Source organism: Sturnira hondurensis, unplaced genomic scaffold (genome assembly GCF_014824575.4).
Source record: "Sturnira hondurensis isolate 20B ecotype Veracruz unplaced genomic scaffold, ASM1482457v3 Scaffold0018337, whole genome shotgun sequence".
Lineage (NCBI taxonomy): Eukaryota > Metazoa > Chordata > Mammalia > Chiroptera > Phyllostomidae > Sturnira > Sturnira hondurensis.
The window spans coordinates 2626706-2642033 of record NW_028090968.1 but is presented as its reverse complement, the minus strand read 5'-3'; the positions used below and the strand labels follow the sequence as shown (position 1 = coordinate 2642033).

General features: G+C 49.1%; 1 protein-coding gene across 5 annotated transcripts in view; it reads left to right on the top strand.

Annotated features, from left to right (window-relative positions):
• The window catches only part of CLEC16A (C-type lectin domain containing 16A), a 222149-nt gene that overhangs the window by 92345 nt on the left and 114476 nt on the right, over positions 1-15328 (top strand). For all 5 annotated transcript variants that reach the window (XM_037069041.1, XM_037069040.1, XM_037069037.1 and 2 more), the window contains 5 exons: positions 2834-2956; positions 6449-6558; positions 7276-7320; positions 10303-10353; positions 12318-12446. In XM_037069041.1, coding sequence (XP_036924936.1) covers positions 2834-2956; positions 6449-6558; positions 7276-7320; positions 10303-10353; positions 12318-12446 — 458 coding nt within the window. The remainder of the gene's footprint in view (positions 1-2833; positions 2957-6448; positions 6559-7275; positions 7321-10302; positions 10354-12317; positions 12447-15328) is intronic.

Genomic DNA, 15328 nt, shown 5'->3' with positions numbered 1-15328 from the left:
TCCTCAGCACAGAGGGCAAGCCCCTTGCGCACTGCTCACAGTGGTCGGCTCTCCATGCAGGTGGCTCTGCCCCTCCCCATCTGGATCCTGTCCACCTTTGTCATCTCATCCTGGTTCTAACCATGTCTCTAACTTGCTCTGTGACCTTGGCGATGGGATATAACATCTCTGGTCCTTAATTTCCTCATAAAGGAATCTGGCCCTGTAAAATTCTGAAAGTTTTTCAGTCCCCCAGGGCCTCCTGTCCCCCTTAACAGAGGGCAGAGCTGCCCATTGAGGAAGGCCAGGATAACCTTGGAGTGTTCCTCCTCCTAATGAAAGAAGATTTTGCCACAGATTGCATCATTCTTAACACGTTCTAAGAGAATAAGGGCAATAACAGGAAAGAGACAAAATGGAGCTTACCATAGAAATTCAAGCCCTGCTCTGAGTCTGTGTCTCTCTCTATTTTTTTGAGATTTTATTTATTTTAGACAGAGAGGAAGGGAAGGAGAAAGGGAGAGAAACATCGAAGTGTGGTTGCCTCTAGCATGCCCGTTACGGGGGACCTGGCCCACAGCCCAGGTGTGTACCCTGACTGGGAAGGGTTTGCAGGCCGGCGCTCAATCCACGGAGCCACACCAGCCAGGGGTCTCTTCCTGGTTTTGCCAGTCACCACCATAATCCCAAGGGAGCCAGCAGCTAGGCTTCTTTGGAATGGGATTATAGATGGTCAGTTCATAAAGTTGGGTGATGCACTAGGCAGGTTGAAAAACCTTTTTTTTCTCAGAACCACTGGCTGACAGTTCCCAAAAGGGTCAGAAATGAAAAGAGAGAGATGTTAAGATGGTGTTGACATCTCTGGGAAAAAACAAATGCCAAAAAGATTTAGTTGACATTCTTGCCATTTAATAAACCAGAATGCTTCAGAGTTGAACATTCCACATGAAAATGGGATATAGAATCCACAAATTAAATTTTCATCGCAGCCAGCTTTTCTGACGGAAGCCATAGTGGTGGGCGTGAGAGAGAGAACTCCCCAACTCAAGCCCTTCAGCCGTCCCTCACCCATGTCATCTCCTTGGCATGACTTAGCCTCTGGTTCGGAGCTGGAAGGAATTCAATAAAACAAGATATATTGTTATGGTTTCTTACGTCAATGTGGGGCAGGGGCGGGGAGTTACTTAGAATCCAGACAATCAGCTCCTCAATGCTATCCTCCGCTGTTTTGTCAAGGTTCTAAATGAAGCGTCATCTAGGACTCAAGGGGCCGTATTTCAAGAGTTCCCAGAAGTGCCACCTTCCCCCCTGTTGTAGAATAACAGGAAAAGACGTGCTTTGAGCATAAACAATCTGTTCAGCTCTCCAAGCTTGGATCAGGAGAAATGTTTGTTTCTACAAGCGTATTTTTCCAAAGCTTTGTTAGATGAGAGGGTAAGGGTTTGGAACACTCTTGTCCCACACCTGGCCTGTTGAAGCAGCCCTCACAGGTCCTCCTGTCACCCCGGCTTTCAGGTTCTGCTTTAGGGAAGACGTCACTTCATTCACAGTTCGATGTTGCATGCTCCCCCATCCCCTACCTTTCCCCCTCTTGTCTTTTCTCTTTTGCATGCTGTTAGTATGCACTGAAGGAAACGTAATTCCTTTGATTCTTTTATTTTTAACAAATCCATTTTATTTATTTACTTTTCAATAAGTTTAAATCCTTGAGGGTACAGCATTGCATGGATTCTGTGTCCAATGCCTTAGCAGGAAGGCTGCTTCAGAATTAGCAGGAACCAGGACAGTGTTTCCATGAGCACGAGTTACCTCTCCCCAGATGACTCTGGTTTTGTTCTGTTTGCCACAGGGAGTCACTGTGTTGTTCTTCGCTTTGTACGTGTAAGCACATCTCTTACCAAGAGAGAATTCTATTTCATCTCGAGCATAAACACCTTCAGTTTCAAGAAGAGCTGTGTGCTCCCTCTGGTCCCGAGACCCCGCTTATAGCTGGCAAAAATGGCCTCAGACCACAGCCTTCCAGATGTATTTGTCATTGTAGAAGTCCTGTTCCAGGCAGGCCTCCAGGCTCCAAGATGGCAGAGAAGGCGATTCCTTTGCCTCTTGAGAGGTAGAGCTTCTCCAGGATTTCATGCTGTCTGTACCTTTCTGTCATAAGACTTAGCCTAGTCTCTCTGGCCACCCTCTGGCCAGGGTAGCACCTGCTGCTGCCCGATGGTGTGTCGAGTGGTAGGTCTTGCTCTTCGAGTTCAGTGTTCAGAGCTTGGGGTGTAATTGTTGGGTACGACTGTTGTTTCTTTTCTCTTTGGTCTCTGTTTCTCTGGGTCTCTGTCCCCCCTCATGTGGCTTGTGTCACACACAGAGGTGGCCTAGGGACCACCCAGACCCAGCACAAAATGGCAGTGAAGCACGCTGCAAAAGTGTGCTTTCCACTCCATTCCCGTTCCCTATGGTTCTGTCCGGGACCATGTCCCCGTTTGGGGCTACTGTGCCTTCATCCCCTTTGGAACACCCGCCAAACTCCCTGCTCTACACGGACAACGTAGGCCTCAGGCCATGAGGGGCCAGTCCCTGGCTAAAATATAAAAACATTTTTATTACAGTTACTGTCCATAGTGCAGCAATGCTGATTTCCTATTTATATATAGTGATAGAATATATATGTTTCAATATATTTGCAGAAAACTCTAAGGTAAGTTGTAGTACAGACAGCACCCAGTCATGGCCGAAGTCACGGAATGGACCATGGATGACTGAGGTTGGGGAGGCCCTGCTCTAAGGGGCATTTCGGATGTGCAGGGCTCTCCATAGTATGGCTCCACTTGCCCACCGCTTGCCCCTTTCCCTGTTCCAGGCATGGATCCTGAAAAACTAGAGCGAATCCAGCTCCCAGTGCCCAGCGTGGCCGAGAAGACCATTTACAACCACCTGCTGGCCGAAAGACTCATCAGGATCATGAACAACGCTGCCCAGCCAGGTACCTGGGGGTGCTGACCGCTCACTGGGGCAGTGGAGTCAGAGGGACCAGGCCCCCACGCCTGGCACCAGGAGCCCTGAGCTCTAGACCTGGCCCGTCGGGTGGTCCAGGCAGATCTCAGCCACTCTCTCTGCCACACACAAACATACCCTGGGCCACCCGTTCCCTCCTGTTCTGCCGTGTCTTCATCTCTGGGCCTCCTCTCTTTCTTTTCCCACTGTGGTGTTTGTGCCAGAACCTGTCTTTTTTCTCCTTCCATACCCAACCCTTATTTTGCCAGTTTTGCCACTGTCTGCAGCCCTCATCTTGAGGTAGCCCAGGTCACATCTGAGCTTGGACTGGGCTGACCGTGTGAGTGAGGGGGAGGAGTGGAAGGTTTGGGTCAAGTGCTTTTGATAATACAAGGTGTGCCCAGTGCCTGGCCTTGTCGGCCTAGTTCTGAGGTTTTAGCCAGTACCAATCTACTGCCACAGCACGGACTAGAAAATAGCAGGGAGGATGGTCTAGCACAGTGATTCTCAGCTGGGGACAATCTGGCCTCCCCAGGGACATTTGCGGTGTCCAGAGACAATTTTGGTTATCACAGTTTGGGGAGGTGTTAGAACTGGCTTGTAGTGGGTAGAGGCCAGAGATTCTGCTAAACATCCCACAGTACACAGGACAGCACCACAACAAAGGATTATCTGATCCAAGATGTCAACATTGCCAAGGTGGGGAAACCCTATTGCAAGGCAGGTTCTCCGCAGAGTCAGGGAGAGAGGCCGTCAGGTTGGAATGAGTGCACGGGAAGAGGCCTGACCCAGATGTGGCGTGATTGAGGGAACCGCTAAGCTAAGCCATCAAGAGCAATCCAGGAATGGCCCAGGACAGGCTCAGGATAAGGGTAGGAACAGTGGTTGTGATGGCAGAGAGGGACTTTAGAAATAAAGGGGCATAGCTCCAAGATGTGGCCAGAAGCATGGGGGATCGCTGGGGAGTGAGTGCAGGATCTTGGAGAGCCAAGTTTATAGCCTCAAACTTGGTGTCAGCCAAGGTGTCAGCAGGGGATCAGTAAGTTCACCAACTGTTTATTGAGCTACCCCTGCGTGTCAGCTACTGTGTGTGGGTGATAGGGATACTGAAATGCAGGACAGACATGGCTCCTCTCCTTCAGGGGCCACAGCCAGGGGTCTGTGAAGTCCTAGCAGTCCAGGTCTCCTTCTGGAGATGTAATCTGGAGCTCAGAGTGGCATCAGAGCCAGAACTAACACTCTGGGGCTCGGACTCATCATGTGGATGTTTTTTAAAGCCACAGGAGAGAAGAGAGGCATGTGTAAGACCGAGCCCTGGGCTACTACAGGTATCTGGAGGTGATCTAGAGGGGAAGCCAGCACAGCAGCTTGAGCCAGGCCCCATGAGGGAAGAAGAGGAGCAGGAGGGGGGTGTCTTGCGTGGCAAGAAAGATGTGTTTGGCTCAGGACCAAGGGTGCTCAGCAGAGTTAGTTTGTGCTGAGAAGGCCAGTCAGTAAGGCAGAGTCTATCCCTGAGGGTGGTGGCCCAGGGGGCAGTTGGTAGGAGCTGTGTGAACAAATATGGCTTTGTGGTGGAGGAAGGCGGACTTGTGTCTTGGATGTTAGGAGGGGAACCTCCAGGGTGGGGATGGACAGCGGGTGGGCTCCTTGAAGGCTGGCATATAGAACTGCCTGGATTTCTGAAGAGAAGAGGTTGGGGCAGCTCATAGGGACAGTCTGGAAGCTGTGATGAGGACTAAGGAACTTGCTGCTCCCTCTGTTTCCCTCATAAGACAAGCCCAGTTGGAGGCAGTCAGCTCCTTGGCAGGAGCTTATAAAGGGAAAAGGGTCTTGGTGGAAAATCACATTCCATTTCCCTGGAGGCAGCAGAAGGGGCGTTTCTGACAGGGCCGACAGCGTGGCTCAGTGGAGGGGCGGGCGGGAGTGAGGCTGGGCCCTGGAGAAACTGCTGAACTCAGAGGAGGGCAGGACGTGGGTGCTGCTGGGGCAGGGCAGCAGCCCGCAGTGGGGTTAGTTCTGGGCCGCCAGGTGGGGCTGCAGCAAGGAGGACTGAGCTGAGGCTAAGCAGCTTTTTTTCACATGGCCCTGGGTTTGTATCATGCTTAGGAAGGCCTGCTTCTGCTTGCATGTAGCCTATTCATTTTTGAGTAAATGATTCCCTCTTCTCCTCCTGACACGTGAGGCCTGAAAGGGCGAGCAGGGGGATATGCGGTGGTGCATCTGCCCTGAGTTTTTCCCAGTGGCCCATCTTGGTCTCTGCTGTTTCTGAGGCCTCACAGATATGGCCTGAAAACTTTGTCCTCTTCTGGCCCTTCTTCCACATTAAGACATCTCCTCAGAAATGAGGTAAAAGCCCAGGGACGAGTTTGCCTTTCAGACAGATGCTTCTAAGCACAATGCCAAGCGTGGGTTTTGACATTTGGAGCACTTGGGGTTCACCACTGCCCAGGGTGAGGCTTTGGACATATCACTTGCCTCTTCTAAGCCTCAGTTCATAGCACCCATTGCAGCTGATTTTTATAGAGACCACTGAGGGAGCGTCTTCAGAGTACTCAGCCGGTGCCTGGCTCACAATAGGATGGGGCACTGTTTCACTCAGAATTTGGTTACGACGGAGAGAAACCCAACTTGACTGGCTGAAACAATTCAAACAGAAACAAACAAAACTGTTGGCTCATGTAACTTTGTGTTGGATACTGTCTTCAGGCACAGCTGTATCCAGGGGTTCAAACAGTGTTTTCAAGACTATCTTTGGACTCTGTAGCCAGCAGCTTCAGCAATCTCTTTCTCCGTTGGGGCCTTAGACTAGGAGAGGCACTCTGGGTACTCTGGTGGGAAAGGAGGCGTGGGGCTCAATTTGACGAACATTTTACAAAAGATTGAAAACACTGGTGAGAATGGGGCTGTGGCCACTGTGGACTAAAATGTTTATGCCACTCAGGGTTTCTCCTCTGTTCCTGTCCTCTCTGCTGGAAGCCCAGTGTTTCCAGCAAGTTGTGGGATTGAGCCTTCCTAGCTCAGAATGGCTCCCTTACCCATCCCCTACCCAGTCACTGTGACCAGCCTGGGTGATGTGCTCACCCCTAGGATCACGTGTTCAATAGTGGAGCTGGTGGTTCTCCAAAGGAAATTGGGGCTGCTTGTTCCTGAAGAAGAGGAGGGAATACTGGGCAAGCAAAGCAACCACAGACAGCTCTTTTCTAGACCTTTAGTAATAATAATTAAGTGCTTTCTTTTTCCTGCATCCCCTCTCCCCATGAAAAGACTAAAAGAGAGTATAAGGTCTAGACAGTTTTAATGGAAACATTTCATTATAATTTACTGGGAAAGGGGTTTCCAAGAGTTGTACCCACTGGATGTCAGGGGTCTTGAGCAGTCAGCGGATCAGCTGACCTATTAACCTCAGAGCCGGAAGGTAAGAAGCTGTGATTAAGGGCATGTAGCGCTGGATGTGTAAGGCTGACCCCAATGTGCTCTGCAGATGGGAAGATCCGGCTGGCGACACTGGAGCTGAGCTGCCTGCTCTTGAAGCAGCAAGTTGTGACTAGCATGGGCTGCATCATCAAGGACGTGCACCTGGCCTGTCTGGAGGTGAGGGCCCTCTCCACTCCCAGTGCCAGTGAGCCGCGGACACCTGGGAGAACGAGAGGGGTCCCTGGTCTGTGGCGTCCACAGCACCAGCAAGACGAAGCTGGGCCCAATAGCCCGGAGGCCACTACCTCTGCTTGTTCCCACAGATCTTCCCTTCCACTGGAGTTGGCCTGATGAGCCTGCTTAACTAGTGTATTTTAGTAGTTTCTCTCGTAACTGTTCGGCTCGTATTCATCTCCATGTTTAAAATTTTTTTCCTTTTGTATTCTAAAATGTGTATATATAGTTATTTATAGTTTATTGTACTAATGTCTACATTTATTGTTTTAAATAGCTCATCTTGTTTCCCCCCTTATTTTCCATGTTTATTTGAGAAAATTTAGAAAGTACAGTTGTCAGAAATAACAACTGTAGTTGATACTTTGGCATGTCTTTCCAGATACACACAGATATTCACTCACGCTTTTTTTCAAATAAGAAATATCACCATGACCATTTTTATAACCCACTGTCCCCCACTTAACTATAGTAACAGCTTTCCGCGTCACATGGGATTGCATACCCTCCACTCATCTTTAATTTTGAGCTCGCTCTCCTGTTTCTCCTTTCTCATTGAAAACAGCTATAGATTAAGGATAGATTTAGAGTCAGTGATTTACCCCATTCGCTTGCCTCCAGGAGACCTGGCTCCCTCACTCCTTCTCTCCCTTTTAACAGGGTGCGAGGGAAGAAAGCGTCCACCTCGCGCGGCACTTCTACAAGGTAAGGAGGGCGGCAGGGCGCAGGGGCGACGGCAGTGTGGTGTGCGGTGCGGACGCGGGGTTGTAGGGTCCGGCCCTGCACACGCAAAGGTGACATGTCTCCAGTCATGCCTCTCCCTGTAGTTTCAGAGTGAAAATGCCCAATTTCATGGTCCCCAGAGCAGGGGTCTCAGTTTTTCTGCCCGTGCCCCCTTATCAGTATGACTTTCGAAGACTCACCCCTAGTATGAGCAATTTGTTTATCAGTTTGATATGAATTTATTTCTGGGTATATTCATATGTAAATTATGAGTTATATACATACATCATGTGTGAATAACCTACACATATAAATTTATATGCTCATGAATGGTATGTGCTTATACATATAAAAGTAATTTTGAATTACATGTGAACTTATGAATTATATACACATACATTATTATATTCATGAATGCTGAGAAAACCCATACAGGCTCCCAGACATTTGTCATTAAGTTTAATGAGATTTTTGTCAAGAACCACCATGACTTTTCCGTACCTGAAAAATTGGTAGGTTTGTCTTTGGGTTCTAGATGATTATTAGTTTTGAAATATCTCATTGTGATAGCTTTGTTTAGCTCTTATCTTAAAGCATAGTATATTCTTTGGCAAGGCTCATCATTCGTCAGCGGTAGTGGATTAATCCGTATGTCAAGCCTCCTAGGAGAGTTCTGATTTTTTGGCCTCTATGTCACTTCTCTCCAGATGCAGCCAGTGATGCTTTCCCCGAGTCGTTTAACTGGTGAAGAGGTCCTCTTAGGAGGCGGTGTCGGCACTGCCATTGTCTTGTCACCTGTGCTTCATTTTGGGCATTCTCTCCCAACTGCTGTCAGTTATATGCATATATGCGAGGAGTCTTCTTCTTTGCAGGACACTCTTTAAGCTGGTGTCCATTATTGTCAGTGTTCAGTGATATAAAACTAGGTCATGTCACCTGGAAATCCACCTCGCCAGGGTCAGATGACCGCATGCAGCTGCGAGACCGTGAACATGCCCAGACGAGGGTAGCAACACTGTGGGCCCCTATGCACTGGGGAGGAAATCCCAGTCTCCCCTTGGACTGTCCCAAACCACATGGCCTCTAAGTGAGGATGCATGTCCTCTAGCAAAGCTTTGAAGGGAGATGCCTCACAACTGCATTCGTCATCTTTGAATCTCCACTGTAACTGTTTTCAGTGTATTTCTCCCCTAGAAGCTTTTAGATTACAAAAACAGAAAGACACAGTAGTAGGCATTTTCCCTAGAGGTTTTTCTTCATCATTAACAAGAGGAGAGCTATACAGCGGGTTCTCAAATAACATTCTGTTCAATGTCACTTCATTATAATGTTGGGAAAAAAACATCTGTTCTTAGCCTGGGGCCACTGTCTGTATGGAGGTTGCACAGGTTTCCTCCGGGGACTCCAGTTTTCTCCCACATCCCAAAGATGCGCATGTGAAGTGAATTGGTGTGTCTGCGCTGTTTCAGTCTGAGTGTGGGTGTGTGCGAGTGGCCCTGTGACGGAAGGATATCCTGTCCAGAGTGGGGTCCCGCTTTGCGCCCTGAGCTGCCAGGACAGGCTCCAGCCACCTGCAGCCCTGAGCTAGAATAAGCAGGTTAAAAAAGAATGATCTGACTTATTGTGGTTAATGTTTTTTAAATGTTCAATGTTAGAATGGTTGTGGGTTTTTATTTAGAAGTTTGGTAATGTTTGTGTGACCAAAAGTGCTATTGGAACTTAACTCGTGTTTATATCAGTCAGCCTGTAGTAAAATGGATTTTATTTTATGTCTTCTCACTGAGAGTTACAGTTTCCTAGAACCTATCAATGATGCTAAGTGAGGACTTGGCTGTGTTTGAATTGTAGCTCCCTTCTCCCAACCCAGCTTTCTCTCTCTTTTAGCCTGTAAGGTTTACACCTAAGTATAATATCTCAGAAGCTTTTGGTTTTTTAGGGGTTCTTATTTCTGTGGTTATTGCCTTGTACTTATACCACACAAGAATATTCAAATTTCTCTGTAGAGAAATGGCTCTGTAGATCTGAAAACTAGAAAATATATAAAGGACCTATCACTGTTCCCAACCTGACTCTGTGTGTGTGTGTGTGTGTGTGTGTGTGTGTGAGAGAGAGAGAGAGAGAGAGCGCATGGCAGAGAGAGATTCGGGACTTAGGAGAGAGATGGGACATTTCTAACAGTCATGATGTATCTCCCTCCCCTCCCTAGCTATGGGCCCATCCAGCAGCGATTATAATGACTATAAGCGCTAACACTTACCAGCCCTGATAGGGTGGCAGGCTCTTGTTTCTGCATTTTATGTGCGTTACCTCATTTCATCTTCAAAGACCCACACAGACATGGGCTGCCACCCCAGCCTTGAGAGGCTCTGAGAGGTGAAGCTGGGGTTTGGCCCCCAGTTTGTATGTCTCGGAGCCAAGTTCATACCCACCACCCTGTTCTGAGAGGGGCCTCCTGGATCATCCTCAGGGCTGCAGGAACTACGAAACCTCAAAAACAAATGCAACAAGCCTGTAATTTCAGTGTTAAGCACGTTTAATTACACTCTTCCTTGCAGAGGTGTGGAGCCTCATCATTTTAACACAGCAGGTTAACCAGGGTTCTCCTTTCCTCCACCATTCTCAGCAAATAGAGGATGTTAAACACTTGAAATGTTAGGCATTTTAATATTTTAATTATGTATGGTGTTATTTTTGGTTTCTGTTTTTTAACTAACCACCTTGGCATAATAAATCTACATGATGCTTTGGAAAGGGGAACATTGAGAGATGCAATTTGATATCCAGGCTTTCATTTGAGTGTGTGTGTTCGTGTTCACGTGTGTATTTTGCTTCCTGGTGATTTACGAGAACTCAGTAATGAGAAACAGATGGACCCAGAAGCCGTGAACTAGAGTTTATAATACTTTGTTGTTTATGGAAAAAAATATGCATGATTTTCTCTTTCCTCCCTTCCTTTCCTTTTAGGGAGAAGAAATTTTTTTGGACATGTTTGAAGATGAGTACAGGAGCATGACAGTAAGTGAGGGGCTAGAAGGCACCTGTGTGCCTGCAAAGCTTGCCCTTTCGAATGGGGAGAGAGAGTGCGCTCTGACTTGGGGCTTTCTGCCCAAATGGCAGAGGTCGGTGGGAAGGTAAATTGGAGACGATGATCCCTGCCACTGCGAAAGCTTCAGAGGACATTCACACCCCCTGAGCTGCGCTGTGTCATAAAATGGGTCCGAAAGATTCACTTTGATACGAAGTTTTCAACTTATTCCATATCAGATGTGGAAAGCCTGTTACACATGTTAAAGCTCTCAATCCCCACGTCAGCCCAATGGGCTGACCTGCTACCATTAGCTTCTTTTACTGATAAGGAAATGGGAGTCAGACTGAGTGAGGTGCCCACATGTGCCCAGCCAGTGAGGGGCAGAGCAGCTTGCTTCCCAGTTCCCTTTTCTTCTCTATATATTGTGCCATGCCACTAGAATGTTCTAGAATGTTCCTTGGATCTGCAGCACCAGCCCAGAGCCTTCTTTTTCTCCATGCAGCAGGCAACACTGTGGGACAAGATAGGTTCAGAAGATTGCAGCTTTCTCTGCGCTGCGCCTCTGTCTCTGCATCCCCAGCACCTGCCCCTTAGCTGACACTCAATAATAAATAAATGATAAATGATCCTTTTCATGGCCATTACTCACCAAAGAATAAAGTGATTTGGGAAGTTTATAATAAACCTGAGTGTTTAAAGTGTCCAAAAGAAAAAGGCAGCAGCATGCATTAAGTGGCTTCTTGGCTTCTGGGCCCGTTCACCTGGTTTCTGGACAGCTGGGCCCTTACCACAACCTTGCCCTGTTCAGTTAGCTTATGTTACAGGAGGGACAATAAATGATGATTGAAGCTCACATTCTTTAAAAAAAAAGACAACAAATAAGTTTGTGATGCTCTAGGAGTAAAAGGAATTCTGAAGAAAACCTGCCTCTCTGAAATATCATTCCTTTATGGTGCCAGGTGTAAATGAAGTGTCATTGTCCAACGTGTACATTAAATGGTCAGTACTAATGCAGGAGAGTACTTGGAGGGGGAGGGGTGACAATACCGGTGTGTTAGTAATCAGGGAAGGCCTTGAGGAGTGTTGTGGAAGGAGGAGTCAGCTCTGCCCCGTCTGGCCCAGTGGAATGGACATCTGCCTTCCTTCAGTATTCCCCTCTATAATATGGGACAGCACCAGCATCTGCCATTTAGTAGGAGCTGAGCCCTGCGGTGCCTGGCACTTAGGAGATGCTCAATAAGTGGCTTCGTTATATTATCCTCCAATAAGATGCTGAGGGGACAAGGAAGGAAGGGGGGATGCTGGTCGTGTAGACCTCTTAAATCACAAGAGGTCTAGAGCCAGAGAGCCTGGGTGTGTGTCTGGGTTCTGCCACCATCTAGCTGAGTGGGCCTGGATCCATTCCTTAGCTTCTCTGAGTCTCTTTTTTCTCATGAGCAGATTGGGAAGCATTCCCTCTGCCGTTGTTGGCAGAATTAAACAGGATCATACACGCAGAGCCTTCAGCTCACCGCCTGCCCCATAGTCAGCTCTACTCAAATGGAAGCGGCCATCGCAGTTTCGTCATAGTTGGAAATACAGTAGGAAGAGGAAGAGGCAGGCAGCAGTCAGCCACACACACACGGGGCAGAGCACCCTAAAGGGACCACTGTGAGGGGACCAGCCTCCTTCCTGAGGGGCCCCTCTCCCTGCTGAGTGGAGGAGAGTGAGGATGAGAAAGCAAAGCTTCCATGGCAGGGAGGCCACTTTTCAAATGGGGGGAAAATTTGCACCTTGGAGAAAACAAAAAGGGTGCATCTCCCGCATCTCTGGCTGCTTCGGGGCTTCACCCCAGTCTTAATACAGGATTCCCGTGTTCCTTTACCATGTGCAGATGAAGGTGAAAGGCCTGTGTGAGCAGCCTTGCCCCCTTCTCCCTTCAGTGAGGGCTCCTGTAATGCCTCTCTTCCAGATGAAGCCAATGAACGTGGAGTATCTCATGATGGATGCCTCCATCCTGCTGCCCCCCACGGGCACACCACTGACGGGCATTGACTTTGTGAAGCGGCTGCCGTGTGGTGACGTGGAAAAGACCCGGCGGGTGAGTGAGCCTTGGACCCGCCTTCTGGACAGCTGTCTGCCAGGACCGCTCACAGAGCAGGGAGGAGAGGGTCTCTGATCATCAGGTCAAGAGTCCGCCTTCCCACACGAGTCCAGATAGTAGGGAGACAGACAGCTCCAACACCCTGCCAAGAAGAGTAACTTCCCAAGGCGTGCTGCCCTCTGCTGAAGCAGAGATTGAAATCCTATTGCATCTGGCACCGGATGTGGGTTACAGGCAGACTGCCTTTGCTGGTGCAGGCCAGCCCTGAGCTTTGGGAGAGGAAGCCGGGGGGCTGGGCTTCTGCGAAGAAGGTGGGGGAGTAAGCAGAGTCAACGCAGTGCAGGTGAGGCTGGTGTGGAATCTTAGCCCAGATAGGCTCAGGACCCCCCAAGATGGAGTGGTGTTAAGGTATCTGAGAGATCTTGGGGTGAGGCACACGCAAACGAAATGGTGGTTCTTGCCGGCCTGCGGGAGAGACCTGTGTGTGAAGGGCAGATTAGTTCTCAGAACCCAGCTGGAGTGTGTGCTTCCGTTATCAGCGTTTTTTTCTGATGCAGTCTCACAGGGCTGTTCATGGTATTTTATCACCCTTGTAATATTACACTTTCTTTCTTAGAAAGCACCATAACCTTTTCCTAGAAAATCATTCCCTGGAGACATGAATGCTAGTGGATGAATTAGTGGAACTCATTGCACTGAGCTCTCGTTATCAACCTGCATCTTCCTGTGATTTAATCTGAGTGTAACCAGAGCAGCTGAGGTGTTTAACTTCTGGATTATCAGAAGCAGGACGGACCTACTTGATCCGCCTCAGACCAGAGGGTTCTGTGGCCTTCCTCCACCCGGCCGGCTATCTTGCTGCAGAGGCCTGGTGGAGCAGAGGAAGTGGGACCAGTGTGTCTTCAGTCGATCCACGTTCCTTGCTGTCTGACCAAACCCACAGGCCTCACCACAGGACACACCCTGGCCAAGCCAGCGACGCCTCCCTTCCTTGTGCTCCCAGCCTCTGCTGCAGGCCCTGCGGGGGGCACATGATTGTGTTTGTGGGTGGCAGCGTTTGCACGGGGCATTCTTGGCACGGGCTTTTACAAGAAGACTGGTTCTGACGAGTGTGAGTCATGTCGGCGGCGCCTTTGCGATGCAGGAATACTCACCCTTAGCCTTGGGTGAGCCTAAGAAGTGCTCCCCCGCAAGGTTGCCGTGAAGCTGCCCACCTGGATAGGATGTTGTGTCCTCAGGCCAGAGAGGACTCTGCCCCCAGGGCCCTCCTTGTCCCTTGAGCCAGAGAGCCCCAAATGCTGGGGGTGCTAAGAGCCGCTGCTCTGAGTTGTATCCTGCCTCCTTTCTGTGCTGTGGTCCCTCAGGCTTGGTTAACACTTATACGAGCTCCCGTTCTTTGATATAAAGCAGATCATTCATAGCAGTTCTTTTTTTTTTTAAATATTTTATTTATTTATCTTTAGAGGGGAAGGGAAGGAGAGAGGAAGAGAAACATCAATGTATGGTTGCTTCTCGTGCATCCCCTGCTGGGAACTGGCCCCTGCCGGGAACTGGCCTGCAACCCAGGCATGTGCCCTGACTGGGACTCAAACCACGATCATCTGGTTCACAGGCCCGCGCTCAATCCACTGAGCTACACCAGCCAGGACCATAGCAGTTCTTTATATGAATTTCCTCACGTAATTCTACAACTGTCCTAGGAGGTTGGCATTATTATTATTATTATCCCTATCTTACAGAGGAAGAAACTGAGGCATGAAGAGGTCAAGTGATTTGCTCAAGGTCACCCAGCTAATAAGTAGCAGAGCCAAGATTCAGCTTGGTTGGGGTGGCCTCCACAGCCACTCTGACCCCGCTTCCCACTGCTACCTTCACTGTATGGATTAGCCCCACTTGGCACTGGACACTGGGGAGATAACAGCCTCGGGCTTCAAGGAGCCAGAGACTAGAAGGCAAGGTGGGAAGAGGAAGAGTGAATCCCTGTGGCTGGGGCCATTAGGAAAGGAGCATGAGGTCAGGTCCCTAATTCTACCTGGGCAGGGAGGTGGAGCAGGCACCGGAGGGATGTGGCACATTCCAACACCTCCAAGGAGGAGGCTGCGGCTGCAGCTAGAGTTTGGGAGGCTAGGTAGGAAGTGATGAGTCTGGAGGGACTGGAGGAACCAGATCTCCAGAGTCTTGGAGCCCAGCAAAGACCTTGGCATTGCAGGTAGGTTCCTGACTTTATGCCCTGCTGGCTTAGAGCAGACAGTCCTGATGCACAGGAGAGAATGGGAGAAATCCAAGGGTGAAGCGTATGGCAGAGGAAGGGTTGCTTGGGCCTTGGGTTCCTGCTCCCTTCTAAGCCACTCTCTCTTCGTCTAGAAAGCAACGTGAGCCTTCCTTGCCAGAGTTATTTTGAGGACTTGGTGAAAGGCAGAAACACTAAAGGCCAGTGGCAGTTCTTGCTGTCAGGGGCTTGCTCCTTGTTGCCCCTCGTATCTCACTTAGTTGCAAGTTCCCAGGGCTGTGCTGCCCACCTCCCTTGCCCCAGGTGGGTTGCACTGTCCAAACTGCCAACTGAAACACAAACAGCCCCTGGGAACATCCGGGCTTCCCTGGCGTCTCTTGGTTGCCCTTTGTCTGTCTGACAAGTTTATAAGAGCAGCTCTCCTGTCCCAGGGTCTGTGGGTTTTGAGCCAGGGAGAAGGTGGCCGAGTGGTATTAAAACAGGGCTGGCTACCTCCAGGCACAGTCTAAACGAAGCTTCCCTTTGCAACTTTAATAATCAATTTCTTTCTTTTTTTAAATGTCAGTGTAGTTGGAATACAATATTATATTAGTTTCAGGTGTACAATACAGTGAAGAATCAGTTTTTGAAAGGGAGTTTCTGCCCCTCA